The 21,669-nt window shown below is 44.5% G+C and overlaps 1 protein-coding gene across 1 annotated transcript in view; it reads right to left on the bottom strand.

The window, feature by feature from the left end:
• Nucleotides 1-271: 271 nt before the first annotated feature.
• Nucleotides 272-21,669, bottom strand: part of SNX25 (sorting nexin 25) — a 552,258-nt gene continuing 530,860 nt past the window's right edge. The window contains 4 exon segments of the mRNA XM_063920745.1: nt 272-921; nt 2,011-2,111; nt 4,328-4,509; nt 5,410-5,476. Of these exon segments, the coding sequence (XP_063776815.1) occupies nt 826-921; nt 2,011-2,111; nt 4,328-4,509; nt 5,410-5,476 (446 nt within the window). The 3' untranslated portion in view covers nt 272-825.

Genomic DNA, 21,669 nt, shown 5'->3' with positions numbered 1-21,669 from the left:
TCTAGTCAGATTGCTTAGATTTTAAGCATGGATCTCTCCGTGAGTACCTCCCTTTAAGATCGCTCAGCACACATCTCTCCCGTCAGTACACCCCTTTAAGATCGCTCAGCACACATCTCTCCCGTCAGTACCCCCCTTAAGTGTACTGGTTAGCAAGTATAACATATGCCCACACTATGAATAGGTGACAGGAATCATCTAGCCCCCATACAATGAGCAATGTTATCTGCTCCTCTAGGCTTAGTCTTTGTTATTAAGCAGACAGCAAGCATTAGTTAGTTCTTTTTTTTTATTTATTGCTTACAAATAGTTTAAATAATGGGCAGTCTTTGGTAAAAATAAAAGCAATAAAGAATAAAATATTCACAATAACATTACATAAAGTATTGCACAAAACATTCTTCAATACACCGGAAATAAAGGAATGTTCAGGATCCTCAATGAGGAAATGATCTGTACAACATTCAGTCTCTTATCAGCATCATGTACGTCCAGCGTCTTAACAGCCCCACACATCACTGAACTGGTTAAAAGATGCCCCCTGTCCTTACAGTACATTAACATTGTAGGTCATATTCTAGAGAGAACAGTAACCAAGAACATTTTAAATAAAACTGATAACAGTGCAGCATTATCTTCTTATCTCTACACTTACTACAGGCAGGGCCTCCCCAATCTGTAAATGTCACATAAAATAAAGAAGAAGAAAAAAAGAAAAAAGAAAAAAAAGGACACGGGAGATTACGTAGTTCTCAGTCAGCCCTCTATGGAAAAGAGGAAAATAATTAACATGTCTATTGTTAAACAGACATTAGAAGTAGTGGTTCACTTTGTGCTGTCACAGGCTGTGCCAGCTTTCTGCTGCTCTAAATGAGTCCTCACTTCTGGACATAGTTCTACAAGAAGCACTTCCATCAGCACCTGAGGAGAGCAAACAAACAGTTCCATTAATCACAGCCTCACTGGTCCTTTATTTTGAGAGCATAATGTAAGTCGTGACCAAAGGGGTTCCACCCAAATGTAAACAAACCTGAACTCCTTAATCCAGAGTTTCCTAGGGGATGCTGAATATAAACCCAACCCCACTGCTGGCGATTTTAGAAGCATTGCGGAACCCTTCAGACTGGAGAATCCATGGGGTACAGGTAATGACTATTGCTTTCATATGTCATCTAATTCCAACCAAAGCTATTGTATTTACTTTTAGCTGGAATTATCCTTAATAACCAATTGTGCAATGTAATGGTATTAAACAGACAACTCCACTTTTAGCAGAGCTTTCATTGACTAGATATGCTACCCACGTAAAGCAGGTTCCATGCCCTCATTACCAGACATCTAGTGCTTGCAAACGCCCCAGCCATCACTGCAGGTGGACTAAGTCCCTCCATAAATACATTACAGCAATATGGAAAATACTCATTGACGCTTATTGAGAGCTATGGCTGGATCTGCAGTGTGCTTGTATACGCAGCAAATACAGTACAAGCACAACTCCATATGATTCAACTCTTAGCTTTAGCTAAAGGGGAGGTGGAATGGGACACACCTATTTACTGCAGATGGGAACATGTTTAATTAATGAGGACTCAGCTAATGATTGAGACATTCTTAAAGAGTATTAATCCCCTTGAGAACTGTCCTAGCACACAATACAGTCGTCCAAACTACTGTATCTAAAATACTGTATTCAAGGACACCTGTATACAGGAAGTGCCATTAATGCCGCCCCCCCGCCCCCCCAGCTATTGTTACCACCCTAAAGCCCAGCAACTCATATTAGTAAATGGAAATTTTACAGTGTATTTTTTGTGCAATATACTGTATGCTCAGTCTCTCTATTTAAATTAACATTTAAGGAACAATAATCTATCTAAAGCATGTCTATACCCTTACTACAGGCTGATGGAGGTCCTGTAAATGGATTCTAAATAATTTATTAACGCACCAATACTATGAAACAAGAATAATTAATGAAGTGCATAAGATAAGGAGAAATAGTTTGCTTACATAAAGTAGATGTTTATTGGCTTTGTTTTCTTGGAGTGCATTAAATATTTTAATTATACCATGACGTGCATTCTGTTGTCCAACCAAGTTTTGAAGTGCATCTGAAACAGACAGAAAATATGGAAAAAAGGGTTAGAAATGGATTAAAACCTCAGCTGGTGTTGCAGCTGTCAAGTGTTTATAATGATTTCAGAATTTGTTTCCTTTGTTGGACTTCTAGAAAAAAAACATCTATTGTACTGGTGGCGAAAAATAACGTGAAATAGGTTGAGCCTCGTTCTAACATTTTAAAAGCATTATTTAACACAATATACTATTTGTAATAATTTGTCTCATTTCTAGTTCTACTGCAGATTTCAGACGTTATGTCTGACAAGCATTTTATCAGCAGATACTATAGGTACTGTATGAACAAGCCCTCAAAGTCTGACTTATAATGGCAGCAATTGTGTTTTCATTTCATAGAGGAGAGGAAAATGGAAAATAGATGGCACTTAATCTGTTTTTAATTCAAGTTACAATGGGTTCCACGCTTTAGGACGCAGCTTCTAACTTGTGTAACGTGGTTTTAATTAATGTTGGAACTTAATGGTTCCTGTATTTACACTCTGTTAAACTAACATAATAAAATAATCAGTTATTAATACAGACGGCACATCTCAGCTTTTATTGTTATAAGCACACATCGTAAATAAAATGGCTGCTCTCCTCACAAAGCTAAGGCCATATTCACATGGGTGGTTAACAGTAATGACCAACAGTGTCGGATAAAGTACAATGTATTATCACAATCCCTAAAATAAATAAAATATGTAAGGATTTTGTAATTAAAAAAAGGTGCCTGCCTGACATTTTTAAAACCTTTTAAACAGTATTTAAAATGCTGTCTTTATATATTGTTAAAAAAGAAAACCCCAGCCATATTCAAAGTACAGTGTATATACACATTATACATATACAAACACACACTGATGGTTCCGTGTCGTTTGATATTTGATAGAAAAATATATACTGGGAGTTACCCATGTCGTGAAAGCAAAACAGGTAGGATAGACCACATAACCAAGATGGCTGATGATGTGCTAAAGAATGTAAATACAAAGTAATAGGGTTGGGAGTAATAATAAAAGCCACTTGGTGCTGCTCTCAGTGGACCATTCAGCTAATACTTACATTCCACATATAATTAAGGCTATCTTCATTTGTAGTGTGTGTGTGTTTGTGCGTGTGTATATATATATATATGTGTACACTATCGCCGTGTGTGTGTGTGTGTGGTCGTCTTCAGACTGTAGCCACGGGTCCCAGTGAGTATGGAAAAATTGGCCACTTATGTAAATGATCCTTGGCCATCATTACAGGTGCATTTATGATCAAAATATAACTGCAGAAACTTATTCGAGAAATATAAAACCAGCCTTTAAACACTTCACAGCCCAATAGCAGTCAGCAACAGTTACACAATAATTACGACCAACAGCGAAACCTGTTGAATTCATGGGAAGAACACACAATGCTTGGATAAGAAGTTACCCATTTAAAGTGTGAATAAGGTATAAGCACTGCTGGATCACTTTAAGGGGTTCAGCCAATTCTGATGGCGTGGGAAGGCTGGGTGGGGGCATATCTCAACCACAGCATCACTCATTTTACCTCACACTCCTTTGAGTACACAGTAAGATGAGGGTGTTTGCTGCAACGTGATTCCCAGTGATTATTATCCTTTATTTATATGGCGCCACAAGGGATCCGCAGCGCCCAATTACAGAGTACATAAACAAATAATCAAACAGGAAAACAGCAACTTACAGTTGACGACAATATAGGACAAGTACAGGGTAAATAAACATAGCTACATCAGCAGATGACACTGGAATAAGTATCAGGTGGCAGAAGACTGCTGGAGTTAGTGCAGTTGAATATTATTAAAGTACGAAAAGTGATGTGCACAGCCACACATTGTGAGACCTCGGAATTCAATTGCCCACTAAAAGTCTGTAATGGGCCACAGTTGGGGGGTGTTCATTGAGTACTAAAGCCAACAATAGTACATACAAAGTAAAATAATATTTTACAACACATTGGGAGGTTACATGCTGCACTTTCAGCAGCACCACGGGTCTGCGGTGAGATGTGGGTGGGATGAGGAGCCATGTAACTTTTCCATGCTCGTCCCTAAGTGACTAGACCCCAAAGTGCATGCAAGTCTCCCAACTTGTTAATTGGCTGAAAGCTTCCTGGGCTCTGCAAGAATACATCGTAATGACAGTGAGCAGAGCACTGACAAGTATAAATGCAGCATACAAGCTTGGCTCACCGGGGATGTTTTCAAGTAGTTTCTGCTGCGCTCTCTGTTTTGTTTCCTGACACTGTAGCTCGGTTCTTGAGGTTTTTGGAGGTGCTAATTTTCCATTTGGCCAGAAGGCATCTCTGAAGACATTCATATAGTAAACCAGCATCTGCTCACTGAAAATCCAATTGACTGTGTCGCGGATCTGTCTGCAGGAAATTACATTTAGAAGCAAACAGTGTAAATCACAGCAGAAGCACCAGACAATAAAACATTCTAGGCTTCTACCCAGTGGAATTCTGTGACCTTTCCAACTATCTGAGTTCCTTTTACTTTTGTTTCAACAGTTTCCATTGTTTCTACTGTAGTGTAATAAGAACTATGCTTATACTTTAAAAGCCACATACAGAACATATTTTATACGTATGACCAGATGTAGTTTACACCATAATAGTTAGAACAATGTTTATGTTTTTCTGCTATTTTTATATTAATCGGTAATAAGTTTTTTCCATCCAAAGTCTAAGCAGATTTAATATAAAAAAACCATAAAAGAGAGAGAGCCTCATCTTGTACATACACAAGGGATGATGTGGCTCAGCTCTCATAAGCAATAGCTACAGTATTCTGCCCCCACACCGCACAAATAACCTGGTATCGATGCGACCCGGGACCCATTCACTACATAAGGAGGAGGCGGCGTGGAGATGACCTCATCTCCCAGTGCCGGCTCAGCCCCCTGCCGCTATGACCACCGACCCTGCATATTGCTGGGTCAGGAAGCCAGCAGATAGGGTCCAATGCCGGATCCCACCCAGGAAGGACCCGTTTCCAATTCCCGGGTGGGATCTGGCATTGGCAGTGTGAAAGGGGTATTAGGATCCTCTTGATGTATAGTCTATACATCATGGGTAAATCTCAATTATCTGTTTATATTTTACGAAGATGATAATAATAAAAAAAATATCAGTGGTCAAGTGAGTAAAGCGCTAATGCCTAACAAAAAATATTGAAACATTTATTTGGCAATGGTAACGACATGAACTACTTAAACATTCTTGGTAACAGTGCAAGAAGCGAAATTCTGAAAGTGAATTATATTAACTTACTTGTTTATGGTTCTTCCAAATGTGATTTGTACCAGTGCAATCAGTGTCTTCCTCACCCACTTAAACACTACGATGGAACAAATATACTTTTTTAGAAAATTGTAGAGCAATTCACTGTTTTTATATATATATATATATATATATATATACATACACACACACACACACATACATAAATACACACACACATACACAGAATATATCAAAATTAGTATTTAGTATTACAATAGAAAGAATAAAACACTAAGTAATAACAGAAAGTGTGTAATGTAGTGGTTCTCAAACTATGCGCCGTGGCACGCTGGATTGGTGGTCCAAGACCAATTCAAATTATTTATTGTCAATGCAATAGGCAAAACCAGTGATAGTGGCCGTCAATCATGACATGTGGACAAACAGAAGCAAATCTTGTCCCTCACCACACAATGAAACCTAAGGAACATATAAACGCAATTTATTTAATATTTCTTTCTAAATTTCTCAATAAGAAACTTTTGGCCTAGGGGTGCCGTGAAGCAAATTATGAAACTCTAGAGTGCCGTGATTCAAAAACGTTTGAGAGCCACTGGTGTAGTGTATAACTGATTCAATTGAAAGGCTGCGCCAGCAGGACAGTACCAAAATAATACTCTATTGTTTTTTTGTTTTGCAACTTAATTGTAATAATCAGTAAATAGAATAGGACTTATGCCATATTTGAATCCTATTGTTAACTATCATAACTAAATCTATAACCTTATATAAATACAAAAACACTAATAAGACCTACACACAGCGCAATGTGCCACCGAGGTCCCCGACGGGCAATACGCACGACCTGGCGGCGGGGGATGGGGTGGGGGAGGGAGATGGATGACGGGGGGAGTGAAGTTGGCAGTTGGTGTGGCTCCGCTGCTTGAACTCTGGACTGTGCTGCAACCGCAAATATGGAGCCGCCACTGATTGCAAGAAATTAATGTTGCCCATCTCTTTATGTATCCAGAGTTCTCCACCTTCTCTGGAGCTATGTAAGGAAGACGTTTTTTTTTTATGTTTTAGATTGACTGGTTGGAGGCATCTCTCCAGAAGGAAACTCGTACAAACATTTTCTTTACTATGTGGTAAAGTGTTACTGATATTCTCCCCCATGCCATTAGGAAATCTATACCACAGCAGCTGCCACAGGTCATATCTTAGACAATGTGGATGACATGACAGGCTCAGTGTTTGTGTACGCACAGCGCACATCCTTCAGTGAGATACATTTGTTCATTATGACTGGTCACCATCACTTACTATTTTCTGTATGCTGATATTAGGACTGTCAACCCTATGATTTGTCTCTATTTTAAATGTCAACATTTTGACTCTGTTTACTTTTTAACTGTAATTTTTTTCTTCTTTCAACATTTTATTGCGTCTATGGGGGAAATCCAAGTGCCGGTGAAAAGGTAGAATTGTGCGCAATTTAACACACCGCTCCCAGGGCAATTTACTCCCCTATTCGCTCAAAAGTGCTCACTGCCCTAGAGAGAACACTTGAGTGAAATTCTTCCGCCGTAAAGTACGGCGGGTGTCGTGTGGATTCGGCCAGGAAAATACGTTCGATTGATTTCCCCCTATATATTATTTGTCTACCTTATGTCTATGTCGAAATTTTTAAAGTCTAAATACTGATTGCTGACATTTTGGTTTTCTACATAACGTACCTGCCTACATTATGGTCTCTAGATTATGATTGGCTAGATTTTGATCATCTAAATCATGGGTCTTCAACCTCGGTCCTCCAGCTGCCCTGGAGTTAAACATTCCAGCATGCCCTGCCACAGTTTTGCTATTAAGGCATGCTAAAACTGAGGCAGGGCATGCTGGGATGTGTAGTTCCACAGCAGCTGGAGGGCAGAAGTCGAAGACCCATGATCTAAATAATATACCACAACCCATTGCTATGGTCCTATCCTGAGAGCTCCCAATTTTGGTCTTCAGTTGTAGACGTTGTACGTATTCTTCTTTAGCCGGGGCTATATATTTAGAATTTGCATGGCAGACTATGATTTCCGTGCTCTAAGTTTAAGTTACCAAGCTTTGTATGTTGGCAAAATTCTGCATAGCCAGGAGTTGTATGGCTCCTGCACAACCCTATCAGAATGGGTGGCTCTAGTTAACTCTACAATTGGTCACTGACGCTTCTTATATGATCGCAGAAAGTATCTCCAAAATTTTTAAAAAATATGGCTGCAATGGCAGAAGGCCCCATATGCTTTGAAGATGTACCCCTCTACTTTACTGTCTTCGTTGCCAGTGGGCATCCTAGTTATGTCATCTGAGTTTAAGTTGCACAAAAAGGTTTGTGTTTATACAGTATTATATATTGTAGTCTTCATATCATCATTTAGCAAGATCTTTTTAGTTGAAGATATTGTAACCCAATACTGTTTGGCTGTTTCCATTTATGTGAAAATGCAAAAATTATGTTCTGTATTAAAATTAATATTATGCCTCCACAGGCAAATTAGACAAGTAGACAAAAAGACAAGAAGCTGAGGAACAATGGAAGAAGACTATTGTGTGTACAGATAGCACTCACAGCACTGAGGTCATGGGTTCCATTCCCACCATGGCTCTGTGTGGAGTTTGTATGTTCTCCCCGTACTTGCGTGGGTTTCCTCCGGGTACTCAGGTTTCCTCCCACAATCAAAAATATACTGGTAGGTTAATTGGCTCCTGACAAAAATTAACCCTAGTGTGAATGTGTGTGCGTGTAAATGTGCTAGGGAATATAGATTGTAAGCTCCACTGGGGTAGGGACTGATGTGAATGGCCAGATATTCTCTGTAAAGTGCTGCGGAAAATGTGTGCGCTATATAAAAAACTGGTAATAAATAAATAAATAATAAAACACTTGCAAAGTGCCTGAGATGCTGGATTGCATTTAATACCAGTAAATAACCTTTAAAAATATAAAATATCAAACTGATGTCCTCTGTATTATGTTTTAATCTCTGCATTACTTTCTGTATTGTGAATCACTTTCTGGAATGTATACCTTCCAACACTGAAAATGAGCTGATTGGGACAGTGGGTGTGACTACTGTACATTGCTTAAGGGGCATAGGCACTCACCTGAAACTATGCCTAATGCTCAAAAGTGAAAGGATGCCCTTTGTCCCTCTCCTACCAACCATTCACTGCAACTTCCAACAGTGGCAAGTGTCTATGGCACTTGATCACCACTTCTCTGCTATGAAAAGCTGCAGTGAACGGACATACCTCTCAACTGCCCAGATATTGGGGCAATTTATTCCTGATTGTGAAAGAGAGACAGAGCCCTCAACCATGGACTTTTCAACAAGTTCAAGGTTTTTCAGTACAGGAAAATGGTTCGCGATGTGAAACTGTAAAGCTCCTAACTGAATTGCCCTACCAGTGTTACTATCATCAGGTAGAATGTATGGTTCTGTGAGGCATGGATGGGGATCAGTGGCTGGAGGATATGCTGATCCTTGTAGTGCCATTTGGGAGGATCTTGGGGTGCCTCTAGGTAAGTTAGCTCTCAATTTAGATATACATAAAAGTACAGTATATGACTTAATAATGGTGCTATTATCATGTAGAATGTATGTCTCTTTATGGTGCCTATTTGCATGGGGCTGGGGAAATTTGCTGCTACTTTTTGTTGTCTAGATTAACCTCTCCCATTCATGCACCTGCGATGGGCCTATAAACTAATTTAAAGTTACTTCCATTCTGTGTATCAGTGTTAGACTCAACCTAAGCAGAATACATAATAGTGCAGTAACTACTGTAACTGACTAACTTAGACTATGGAGTTAAGAAAAACCAGTACCTGTATATAAGAAAATAGGATTTTTGTTACCTACCGGTAAATCATTTTCTTGTAGTCTGTAGAGGATGCTGGGGTCCACATTAGTACCATGGGGTATAGACGGGTCCACCGGGAGCCATTAGCACTTAAGAGTTTGAGTGTGTGGGCTGGCTCCTCCCTCTATGCCCCTCCTACCAGACTCAGTCTAGAAACTGTGCCCGAGGAGACGGACATCTTCGAGAGAAGGATTTAACACGGATAGTGGCGAGATTCACACCAGCTCACACATACAAGGCATATCAAGCTAACTTAGCTTGAAAACTCAGCAACAGCTGAAACATTACTTACCAAGTAACAGTGCAGTACTCAACTAAAAGGAAGTTGTACTGAACCAAATAATGAAAGCAGGAAAACAAAGCGCTGGACGAGCGCCCAGCATCCTCTACGGACTACGAGAAAAGGATTTACCGGTAGGTAACCAAAATCCTATTTTCTCTTACGTCCTAGAGGATGCTGGGGTCCACATTAGTACCATGGGGATGTACCAAAGCTCCCAGGACGGGAGGGAGAGCGCAGAGGCTCCTGCAGAACTGATTGACTGAACTTCAGATCATCAGAGGCCAAAGTATCGAACCTGTAGAACTTAGCAAACGTGTTTGACCCAGACCAGGTAGCCGCTCGGCAAAGATGTAAAGCCGAGACACCCCGGCCAGCCGCCCAGGAAGAACCCACTTTACGAGTAGAGTGGAGTAGAGGCCTTAACAGATCTTGGACACGGCAATCCTGCCATAGAATACGCATCTGGATAGTGAACCTGATCCAGTGAGAGATCGTCTGCTTAGAAGCAGGACACCCAATTTTCTTGGGATCATACAGGACAAACAGGGAGTCCGATTTTCTGTGACAAGCTGTCCTCTTCACATAGATTTTCAGAGCCCTTACAACATCCAAGGTCTTTGATGAAATTGAGGAGTCAGTAGCCACTGGCACCACAATAGGTTGGTTGATATGAAATGTCGACACAACCTTTCGGAAGAAACTGCTGACGTGTCCGGAGTTCACCCTATCTTCGTGGAAGATCAAGTATGGGTTTTTACAGGACAAAGCCCCCCAACTCCGACACATGTCTAGCAGAAGCTAAGGCCAACAACGTGACAGCCTTCCACGTAAGAAATTTGACCTCAACCTCCTGTAGAGGCTCGAACCAGTCCGATTGGAGGAACTGCAACACCACGTTAAGGTCCCTAGGCGGTACAAAGGGAGGCTGGATGTATTGAACTCCCTTCAAAAAGGTCTGAACCTCAGGGAGGGCAGCCAATTGTTTCTGGAAAAAAATGGATAGGGCCGAAATCTGGACCTTCACAGATCCCAACTTCAGGCCTATATCCACACCGGCTTGTTGGAAGAGGAGAAACCGTCCCAGTTGAAACTCCACCGCAGGAAATTTCTTGGACTCACACCAAGATACATATTTTTTCCAAATTCGATGGTAATGTTTAGACGTTACTTCTTTCCTAGCCTGTGTTAGGGTAGGAATAACCTTGTTCGGAATGCCCTTTCGAGCTAGTATCAGGCGTTCAACCTCCATGCTGTCAAACGTAGCCGCGATAAGTTTTGATAAGCGAACGGCCCCTGCTGCAGCAGGTCCTCCTGAAGAGGAAGAGGCCTCGGCTCTACTTGCAGTAGATCCAGAAGATCCGCGTACCAAGCCCTTCTTGGCCAGTCTGGAGCAATGAGGATCGCTTGATCCCTTGTTCTCCTTATGAGCTTTAGAACTCTTGGAATGAGTGGAAGTGGAGGAAACACGCACACCGACTGGAAAACCCACGGAGTCACTAGGGCGTCCACCGCCACTGCTTGCGGGTCCCTCGACCTGGAACAATACCACCGAAGCTTCTTGTTGAGATGAGAGGCCATCATGTCGATCTGGGGTACGGTCCAAAGATCTGTTACCTCCTTGAACACCTCCGGATGGAGACCCCACTCCCCTGGATGGAGATCGTGTCTGCTAAGGAAGTCCACTTCCCAGTTGTCTACTCCCAGAATGAAGATAGCCGACAGCGCCAAAGCGTGTTGTTCTGCCCAGAGGATGATTCTTGTTACCTCTGCCATTGCAGCTCTTCTCTTCGTTCTGCCCTGTCGGTTTATGTATGCCACTGTTGTCACATTTTCCGACTGCACTTGAATGGCCCGATTTCTCAGAAGATGGAGCCGTTGTAGACGGCTCTTAGTTCTAGAATGTTTACCGGCAGGCCGGCTTCCAGACTTGACCACCTTCCTCGGAAGGTTACCCCTTGAGCGACTGCGCCTCAGCCCCGGAGACTTGCATCCATGGTTAGAAGGATCCAGTCCTGAATCCCAAACCTACGGCTCTCCAGAAGGTGAGGTAATTGCAGCCACCAGAGAAGTGAAATCCTGGCCTTTGGCGACAGACGTATTCTCTGGTGCATGTGTAGATGGGATCCCGACCACTTGTCCGGGAGATCCAGTTGGAAGAACCAAGCATAAAACCTCCCGTATTGCAGAGCCTCGTAAGAGGCCACAATCTTCTCCAGAAGGCGAATGCACTTATGAACTGATACCCGGGCTGGCTTCAGGACATCCCGGACCATTGTTTGAATCACCAATGCCTTTTCCTCTGGAAGAAACACCCTCTGCACCTCCGTGTCGAGGATCATTCCCAGAAAGGACAACCTCCTGGTTGGTTCCAAATGTGATTTTGGAAGATTCAGGATCCAACCATGTTCCCTGAGAAGCTGGGTCGTGAGTGCTATGGACCGTAACACAGCTTCTTCTTGGACGATGCCTTTATCAACAGATCGTCCAGATACGGAATTATGTTCACCCCCTGTCCGTGGAGGAGAATCATGATTTCCGCCATTACCTTAGTGAATACCCTCGGTGCTGTTGAGAGGCCGAATGGGAGGGCCTGGAACTGAAAGTGACAGTCCAACAGTGCGAATCGAAGATAAGCTTGGCGCGGCAGCCAAATCGGAATGTGGAGGTACGCATCCTTGATATCCAGGGATACTAGGAATTCCCCCTCCTCCAGACCGGATATCACTGCCCTTAGAGACTCCATTTTGAACTTGAACTCCCACAGAAAGGGGTTTAGTGATTTTAAGTTCAGAATTGGCCTGACCGAACTATCCGGTTTCGGTACCATGAAAAGGTTTGAATAGTAACCTTTGTTTTGTATATGAGGTGGTATTGGCACAATGACCTGTGCCTCCATCAACTTCTGGATGGCTTCTTGCAGGACAGTCCTGTCTGCCAATAGAGCTGGCAAGCCTGATCTGAAAAATCGGTAAGGAGGGAGATTTTGAAATTCCAGCCTGTACCCCTGGGACACAATATCTTGCACCAAGGGGTCCAGGTCGGAGGACACCCATACATGACTGAAATGTTTGAGTCTCGCTCCCACCGGCCCCACCTCCGGGGCGTGCAGTCCACCGTCATGCGGAGGACTTTGGTGTACCTGAAGCAGGTTTCTGTTCCTGGGAACCTGCAGCAGCAGGTTTCTTGGACTTGGGACGACCTCCCCGAAAGAAGGTGTTGGATGGCTTGGCCTTTCTGGGCTTGGTAGACCGAAAGGGTTGTGATGTAACTGAAGAAAAGGGTTTCTTCGGGGCAGGTGTAGCTGAGGGAAGAAAGGGTGACTTACCAGCCTAGCCGCAGAGATCCACGCATCTAACGCTTCCCTAAAGAGAGCCTGACCTGTGTAGGGTAGGGTCTCCACAATTCTCCTGGATTCCGCGTCGGCAGAGCACTGGCGCAACCAAAGTCCTCGACAAGGTGATACTGACATGGAAGAAATTCCCGCAGCCATGGAACCCAGGTCTTTCATGGATTCTACCAGAAATCCTGCCAAATCCTGAATGTTACGTAAAAACAATTCAACATCACATTTCTCCATAGTATCCAAGTCCTAAAGTAACGTGCCTGACCACTTTACTATAGTTTTGTCAATCCAAGCACTGGCAATAGAGGGACGTAGTATTGTCCCAGAAGCCATGTACATGGATTTGAGCGTATTATCAATTTTACGATCAGCCGACTCTTTTAAGGCGGTATATCCTGGAACAGGTGAAACCACCTTTTTTTGAGAGTCTGGATACTGACGCGTCAACAATAGGCGGGTTATCCCTTTTTTTTTTTTCTATCCTCTACCGGGAAAGGAAACGCTACCAGAACCCTTTTAGGTATCTGGAATTTTTTATTTGGGTTTTCCCAAGCCTTTTCAAAAATAGCATTTCTTTCCTTTGACGCAGGGAAGGTTAGCGAGTCTTTCTTATTTTCAGTGAAGTAAGCTTCCTTAACCTGCTCGGGTGTTGTATCAGCAATATTCAACACATCCCTAATAGCCTCTATCATCAACTGCACCCCCTTTTCAAGAGTTGCTGTCCCCCCCAAAACACATCCCCATCACCGTCTGCAGTATCAGAATCGGTATCATCCTGCATGATCTGTGCAAGAGCACGTTTATGTGAATATACAGCAGGAAGCCCTGATGTAGCAGAACTGGGCCAGACTGCCATAGAGTTCTGTAAAGCCAGAGTTGCAGATTCATTTTGTGCAACCCTATTTGAAATCTGAGAAATCATAGATTTGATAGAGGATAACCACTCAGGCTCCCTTGCTGGAATCTGTGCTAAACCAGTGCAATCCTGATTACATGAAATGGGATCATCCTGAGAGGACATATCCTCTGCAGCATATGACACAGAGTCCCTGGACGTTGCTTAATGGAGACCACAGACACTCCAAACACACACAGGGGAGGACAGAGTTTCACCCCCAAGAACAGTCGTTTTGCAGCCTTTCCCCCCTTCTACAACCCCCTGGTACCGTGAGAGATAGCTGGAGTTGCTGTGGAGGGACTTGCTCTTCCTGGACAGCGCTGTGCAGGTAGGAAAATGGCGCTGAACGCTGCTGGGTCCGCTCTGAGGAGAAGCTCCGCCCCCAAAATGGCGCTGTCTTCCCGCTCTTCATAGGATTATACTGGCCTGAGAATTTATGCTGGCTGAGATCTCGGGACCCCGACAGGCTGTGTGACCAGTGTAGGGTGTAGGCGCTGGCTCAGGGCACCCCTCACAGCGCCGCACTATGTACCGCTGAGCCTCCGGAGCGCAGTTAATACTGTGCTCCTATCCTGAAGCCGCCACTGATCTTCAGCTCTGTAAGGGGGTGGCGGCATGCTGCTGCGGTGAGCGATCCCCTGTGGCGGGGGAACGATCTATCCCCTCAGAAGCTCAGTGTCCTGTCAGCAGAGATAGTGGCTCAGACCCCGCAGGGCGGACACTACTTTCCCCTTTAGTCCCACGAAGCAGGGAGCCTGTTGCCAGCAGACTCCCTGTAAAATAATAAACTCTAAAATAAACTTTTCTAGAGAAACTCTGGAGAGCTCCACTAGCTGTGACCGGCTCCTCTGGGCGCATTTTCTAAACTGAGTCTGGTAGGAGGGGCATACAGGGAGGAGCCAGCCCACACTCTCAAACTCTTAAGTGCCAATGACTCCTGGTGGACCCGTCTATAACCCATGGTACTAATGTGGACCCCAGCATCCTCTAGGAAGTAAGAGAAAAAAGGTCTGTAAGGGAGTATAAGATTAATATCACTATAATATACTCCAGATGAATACAGTCTGAAATTGAAAAATCTAAACTGGCTCCCCTATGGGGAGATTACACACATGGCCAAGATACAATGTGATATTCACAAGGACAGCAAGATCCAAATTGTCCAGTTAGAAGTATGTGATGGGCATACTGCTCATAAAGAGATATGAAATAGTAATTTAATTAGTCTGACATACAGATGATACAAAGGGAGTCTAATCACTAGCACCAGAAAATACTAATGAGCAGGCGGTGTAGAAATTAGCTGTAGCATCATATTAGATGCTATTAATAAAAAAAGCCATAACATATACAGTAACAGACGTTATGTAGAGTGTATATTCCCAGGACACATATTAAGAGCTGGACAGAAGACAGTAATATTTCTAATATATTTATAACTATAAGCAAATTTTATATTTATCCATAAGTAAATTAAACGGATACTCAACAATTTTTTAAATAAAATAACAACATTTCCACTTTAAAATTAACCATTTATTAAAATATTGTATTTTTTTTAATAAAAATAATACCTTTTTAATTATATGGGGGGGGGGAAAAAAACTAGCTACTTTTTTTTAATTATAATAAAAACATGTCATTTAAATTATATATAACAAAAGCTCAATATATAACTATAGTAAAACACTTCTTTCAGTTTTTTTTTATTTCCACTAATACAGTACAACACCCAAGGCCAGCCCGACGCATACGCTAAGTACGCAGCTGCGTAAAGCTCCAGACTTATGAGGGTACTGCTGCAGTCACTGTCACTCACTCTGTACTCCACCACCCACAGCCACGCTGGAGGTAACCTAACTGCTGACAGCAACTGCATGGAGGGGCCCAGCTGTGTGATGTCACGGTGGCTATTGATCCTTATGTGTAAATCCTGTCCTGCTGAAGTGGCTGGATGAGTGGCAGTGTTTTTCCTGATGCCGCCTGTTGTTTATATACACATACACTTACATATGTTTGGTACCATGGGTGTGTCTTTATTAGGGGGATATGTGTATACACAGGGATGTTTGTGTGTGTGTGTGTGTGTGTGTGTGTGTGTGTGTGTGTGGGGGGGGGGGGGGGGGGGGGTGCATGTACAGGAGAGAGGGGTTGGGATCGGGTTACCCGGCGGTCGAGATCCTGACGGTCAGCATACGGACACCAGAATGCTGGCAGGGGGTCGAGAGCAACAAAGCTCCTTGCGGGCTTGCTGCGCTCGCCACTGGTACTATTACCACTCTATGGGTGTTGTGGACACCCATGAGTGGGAATAGTCCTGTGCCCCCTGCCGGCATTCTGGTGACGGGGATCCTGGCGTCAGTATGCTGACCACCGGAAACATAACTACATCCTGTGGGGCATGTGTGTGTATATTGGGGGAAAGTTATATAAAGGAGGCGGAGTGTATATTGTGTATATGTATACTGGGGAGGGGTATGTGTATATATGCATATGTGTAGGGGGATACGCACGTACAGGAGGGTGTATTTATGTACATTGGGGAGGGGTATGTGTATATGTATGTATATTAGGGAGTATGTGCATGTATAGGAGAGGTGTATATATGTAGATTGGGGAAGGGTATATATATATATATATATATATATATAAAACATAAAGGGAACACTTAAACAACACAATGTAACTCCAAGTCAACCACACTTCTGTGAAATCAAACTGTCCACTTAGGAAGCAGCACTGATTGACAATCAATTTCACATGCTGTTGAGCAAATGGAATAGACAACTGGTGGAAATTATAGGCAATTAGCAAGACACCCCCAATAAAGGAGTTGTTCTGCAGGTGGTGACCACAGACCACTTCTCAGCTCCTATGCTTTCTGGCTGATGTTTTGGTCACTTTTGAAAGCTGGCGGTGCTTTCACTCTAGTGGTAGCATGAGACGGAGTCTACAACCCACACAAGTGACTCAGGTAGTGCAGCTCATCCAGGATGGCACATCAATGCGAGCTGTGGCAAGAAGGTTTGCTGTGTCTGTCATCGTAGTGTCCAGAGCATGGAGGCGCTACCAGGAGACAGGCCAGTACATCAGGAGACGTGGAGGAGGCCGTAGGAGGGCAACAACCCAGCAGCAGGACTGCTACCTCCGCCTTTGTGCAAGGAGGAACAGGAGGAGCACTGCCAGAGCCCTGCAAAATGACCTCCAGCAAGCCACAAATGTGCATGTGTCTACTCAAACGATCAGAAACAGACTCCATGAGGGTGGTATGAGGGCCCGACGTCCACAGGTGAGGGTTGTGCTTACAGCCCAACACCGTGCAGGACGTTTGGCATTTGCCAGAGAACAGCAAGATTGGCAAATTCGCCACTGGCGCACTGTGCTCTACACAGATGAAAGCAGGTTCTCACTGAGCACGTGACAGACGTGAGTCTGGAGACACCAAGGAGAACATTCTGCTGCCTGCAACATCCTCCAGTATGACCGGTTTGGCAGTGGGTCAGTAATGGTGTGGGGTGGCATTTCTTTGGGGGGCCGCACAGCCCTCCATGTGCGCGCCAGAGGTAGCCTGACTGCCATTAGGTACCGAGATGAGATCCTCAGACCCCTTGTGAGACCATATGCTGGTGCGGTTGGCCCTGGGTTCCTCCTAATGCAAGACAATGCTAGACCTCATGTGGCTGGAGTGTGTCAGCAGTTCCTGCAAGACGAAGGCATTGATGCTATGGACTGGCCCGCCCGTTCCCCAGACCTGAATCCAATTGAGCACATCTGGGACGTCAGGTCTCGCTCCATCCACCAACGCCACGTTGCACCACAGACTGTCCAGGAGTTGGCGGATGCTTTAGTCCAGGTCTGGGAGGAGATCCCTCAGGAGACCATCCGCCACCTCATCAGGAGCATGCCCAGGCGTTGTAGGGAGGTCATACAGGCACGTGGAGGCCACACACACTACTGAGCCTCATTTTGACTTGTTTTAAGGACATTACATCAAAGTTGGATCAGCCTGTAGTGTGACTCCAAATCCAGACCTCCATGGGTTAATAAATTTGATTTCCATTGATCATTTTTGTGTGATTTTGTTGTCAGCACATTCAACTATGTACAGAACAAAGTATTTAATAAGAATATTTCATTCATTCAGATCTAGGATGTGTTGTTTAAGTGTTCTCTTTATTTTTTTGAGCAGTGTATATATATATATATATATATATATATATATATATATATGAGATGTATATATGTATATGCATATCGAAGAGTGTATAAATGTATATTGGGGGTTACCTTAGATGTATTTAAAGGAGTGGTGTATATATGAATATGGGGAGGTATGTGTATGTACAGGAGGAGTGTATAAAAACAGTATTAACGGTGTGGTGGTGTGGTGTACACAGTAAATTGGTGGTGTTGGGGTATGTGCATGGACCTCGTCGTTATGCAGCTGCCAGCCCCAGGGAGACAGATGCTCCAACTCCTCTAAGCCCGAGCCAATGTGAGCAGGCTCTGGGCCTCTGCAGGGAGGGAGAAGCAAAGCGGGGGACATAGGACTTGGAAGTGGGGGCAGCAGGCCTCTGGCTGCTGAATAGAAACTCCATGCATGCGTACCGTGCACATAAACATGCATGAAGATGTGTGTGTAATACTGTGGTGTAACATGTATAAGGAGCTCTACCATGGCATAATGTGTATAAGGGGCTCTATGGTGGTGTAACATGTACAGTATGAGTGGCTGCACAGTGGTGTAACATGTATAATGGGTTCTACCATGACATATTGAATAAAAGGGGCTCTGCTGTGGCGTAACATGTATAAGCGGCTCTACTGGGTGGTGTAACGTGCATAAGGGGTACTACTGTGTGGTGTAATGGAAATAGTGGACACCACTGTGCAGTGTAATGTGAATTGGCACTATTCTGTGGCCATGCTCATTCCGCAAGAAGCCACAACCCTATATATTCCACTAAGGGGAGACAAAATATATGACGGTACCATTATTATAGAAAAAGTAGTAGCACCCTAATGTGCTTTTGTTAAGAATAAAATAACATACACAGATATATATAGGCCCTTTATGTACATATTAGAGAAAAATAAATAGTAGGCTTGATGCGTAGGTAAATTTTAATTGGGGATAAAAGCCACGTAGAGACGTGCAGTCGCCAACACAACAGCCCCCTGCTGAGAACTTTCCAATAGCGGCTCCGCAGGAGACTGGGCACAACTAAAAGAAAGCTTTTGGTCTAACTGGTGTGCACTGGCTCCTCCCTCTATGACCCTCCTCCAGACTTCAGTTAGGATACTGTCCCCGGAAGAGCTGACACAATAAGGAAGGATTTTGAATCCCGGGTAAGACTCATACCAGCCACACCAATCACACCGTATAACTCGTGATACAATACCCAGTTAACAGTATGACAACAACTGAGCCTCTCAACAGATGGCTCAACAATAACCCTTTAGTTAAACAATAACTATATACAAGTATTGCAGACAATCCGCACTGGGATGGGCGCCCAGCATCCACTACGGACTACGAGAAATAGAATTACCAGTGAGTAAATTCTTATTTTCTCTGACGTCCTAAGTGGATGCTGGGACTCCGTAAGGACCATGGGGATTATACCAAAGCTCCCAAACGGGCGGGAGAGTGCGGATGACTCTGCAGCACCGAATGGGCAAACTCTAGGTCCTCCTCAGCCAGGGTGTCAAACTTGTAGAATTTAGCAAATGTGTTTGACCCCGACCAAGTAGCTGCTCGGCAAAGTTGTAGAGCCGAGACCCCTCGGGCAGCCGCCCAAGAAGAGCCCACCTTCCTCGTGGAATGGGCTTTCACTGATTTAGGATGCGGCAGTCCAGCCGCAGAATGTGCAAGCTGAATCGTACTACAGATCCAGCGAGCAATAGTCTGCTTAGAAGCAGGTGCACCCAACTTGTTGGGCGCATACAGGATAAATAGCGAGTCAGTCTTTCTGACTCCAGCTGTCCTGGAAACATAAATTTTCAGGGCCCTGACTACGTCCAACAACTTGGAAGCCTCCAAGTCTTTTGTAGCCGCAGGCACCACGATAGGTTGGTTCAGATGAAAAGCTGATACCACCTTAGGGAGAAACTGGGGACGAGTCCTCAATTCTGCCCTATCCATATGGAAAATCAGATAAGGGCTTTTACATGACAAAGCCGCCAATTCTGATACACGCCTGGCCGAAGCCAAGGCCAACAACATGACCACTTTCCACGTGAGATATTTCAATTCCACGGTTTTAAGTGGCTCAAACCAATGTGACTTTAGGAAATCCAACACCACGTTGAGATCCCAAGGTGCCACTGGAGGCACAAAAGGGGGCTGAATATGCAGCACTCCCTTACCAAAAGTCTGAACTTCAGGTAGTGAAGCCAGTTCTCTCTGGAAGAAAATCGATAGAGCCGAAATCTGGACCTTAATGGAACCCAATTTGAGGCCCATAGTCACCCCTGACTGTAGGAAGTGCAGAAAATGGCCCAGCTGAAATTCCTCCGTTGGGGCCTTCCTGGCCTCACACTACGCAACATATTTTCGCCAAATGCGGTGATAATGGTTTGCGGTCACTTCTTTCCTAGCTTTAATCAGCGTAGGAATGACTTCCTCCGGAATGCCCCTTTTCCTTCAGGATCCGGTGTTCAACCGCCATGCCGTCAAACGCAGCCGCGGTAAGTCTTGGAACAGACAGGGCCCCTGCTGCAGCAGGTCCTGTCTGAGCGGCAGAGGCCATGGGTCCTCTGAGATCATTTCTTGAAGTTCCGGGTACCAAGCTCTTCTTGGCCAATCCGGAACAATGAGTATAGTTCTTACTCCTCTTCTCCTTATTATCCTCAGTACCTTTGGTATGAGAGGAAGAGGAGGGAACACATAAACCGACCGGTACACCCACGGTGTCACTAGAGCGTCCACAGCTATCGCCTGAGGGTCTCTCGACCTGGCGCAATATCTTTCTAGCTTTTTGTTTAGGCGGGACGCCATCATGTCCACCTGTGGCTTTTCCCAACGGTTTACAATCAGTTGGAAGACTTCCGGATGAAGTCCCCACTCTCCCGGGTGGAGGTCGTGTCTGCTGAGGAAGTCTGCTTCCCAGTTGTCCACTCCCGGAATGAACACTGCTGACAGTGCTAACACGTGATTTTCCGCCCATCGGAGAATCCTTGTGGCTTCTGCCATCGCCGTCCTGCTTCTTGTGCCGCCCTGTCGGTTTACATGGGCGACTGCCGTGATGTTGTCTGACTGGATCAGTACCGGCTGGTTTTGAAGCAGGGGTTTTGCCTGACTTAGGGCATTGAAAATGGCCCTCAGTTCCAGAATATTTATGTGTAGGGAAGTCTCCTGACTTGACCATAGTCCTTGGAAGTTTCTTCCCTGTGTGACTGCCCCCCAGCCTCGAAGGCTGGCATCCGTGGTCACCAGGACCCAGTCCTGTATGCCGAATCTGCGGCCCTCTCGAAGATGAGCACTTTGCAGCCACCACAGCAGAGACACCCTGGTCCTTGGAGACAGGGTTATCAGCCGATGCATCTGAAGATGCGATCCGGACCACTTGTCCAACAGGTCCCACTGAAAGGTTCTTGCATGGAACCTGCCGAATGGAATTGCTTCGTAGGAAGCTACCATCTTTCCCAGGATCCGCGTGCAGTGATGCACCGACACCTGTTTTGGTTTTAGGAGGCCTCTGACTAGAGAGGACAGCTCCTTGGCCTTCTCCTCCGGGAGAAACACTTTTTTCTGTTCTGTGTCCAGAACCATCCCCAGGAACAGTAGACGTGTCGTAGGGACCAGCTGTGACTTTGGAATATTTAGAATCCAGCCGTGCTGTTGTAGCACCTCCCGAGATAGTGCTACCCCGA

The sequence above is a fragment of the Pseudophryne corroboree genome, chromosome 1 (genome assembly GCF_028390025.1).
Source record: "Pseudophryne corroboree isolate aPseCor3 chromosome 1, aPseCor3.hap2, whole genome shotgun sequence".
NCBI classification, from domain to species: domain Eukaryota; kingdom Metazoa; phylum Chordata; class Amphibia; order Anura; family Myobatrachidae; genus Pseudophryne; species Pseudophryne corroboree.
This window is presented reverse-complemented; position numbering and strand designations above follow the sequence as displayed.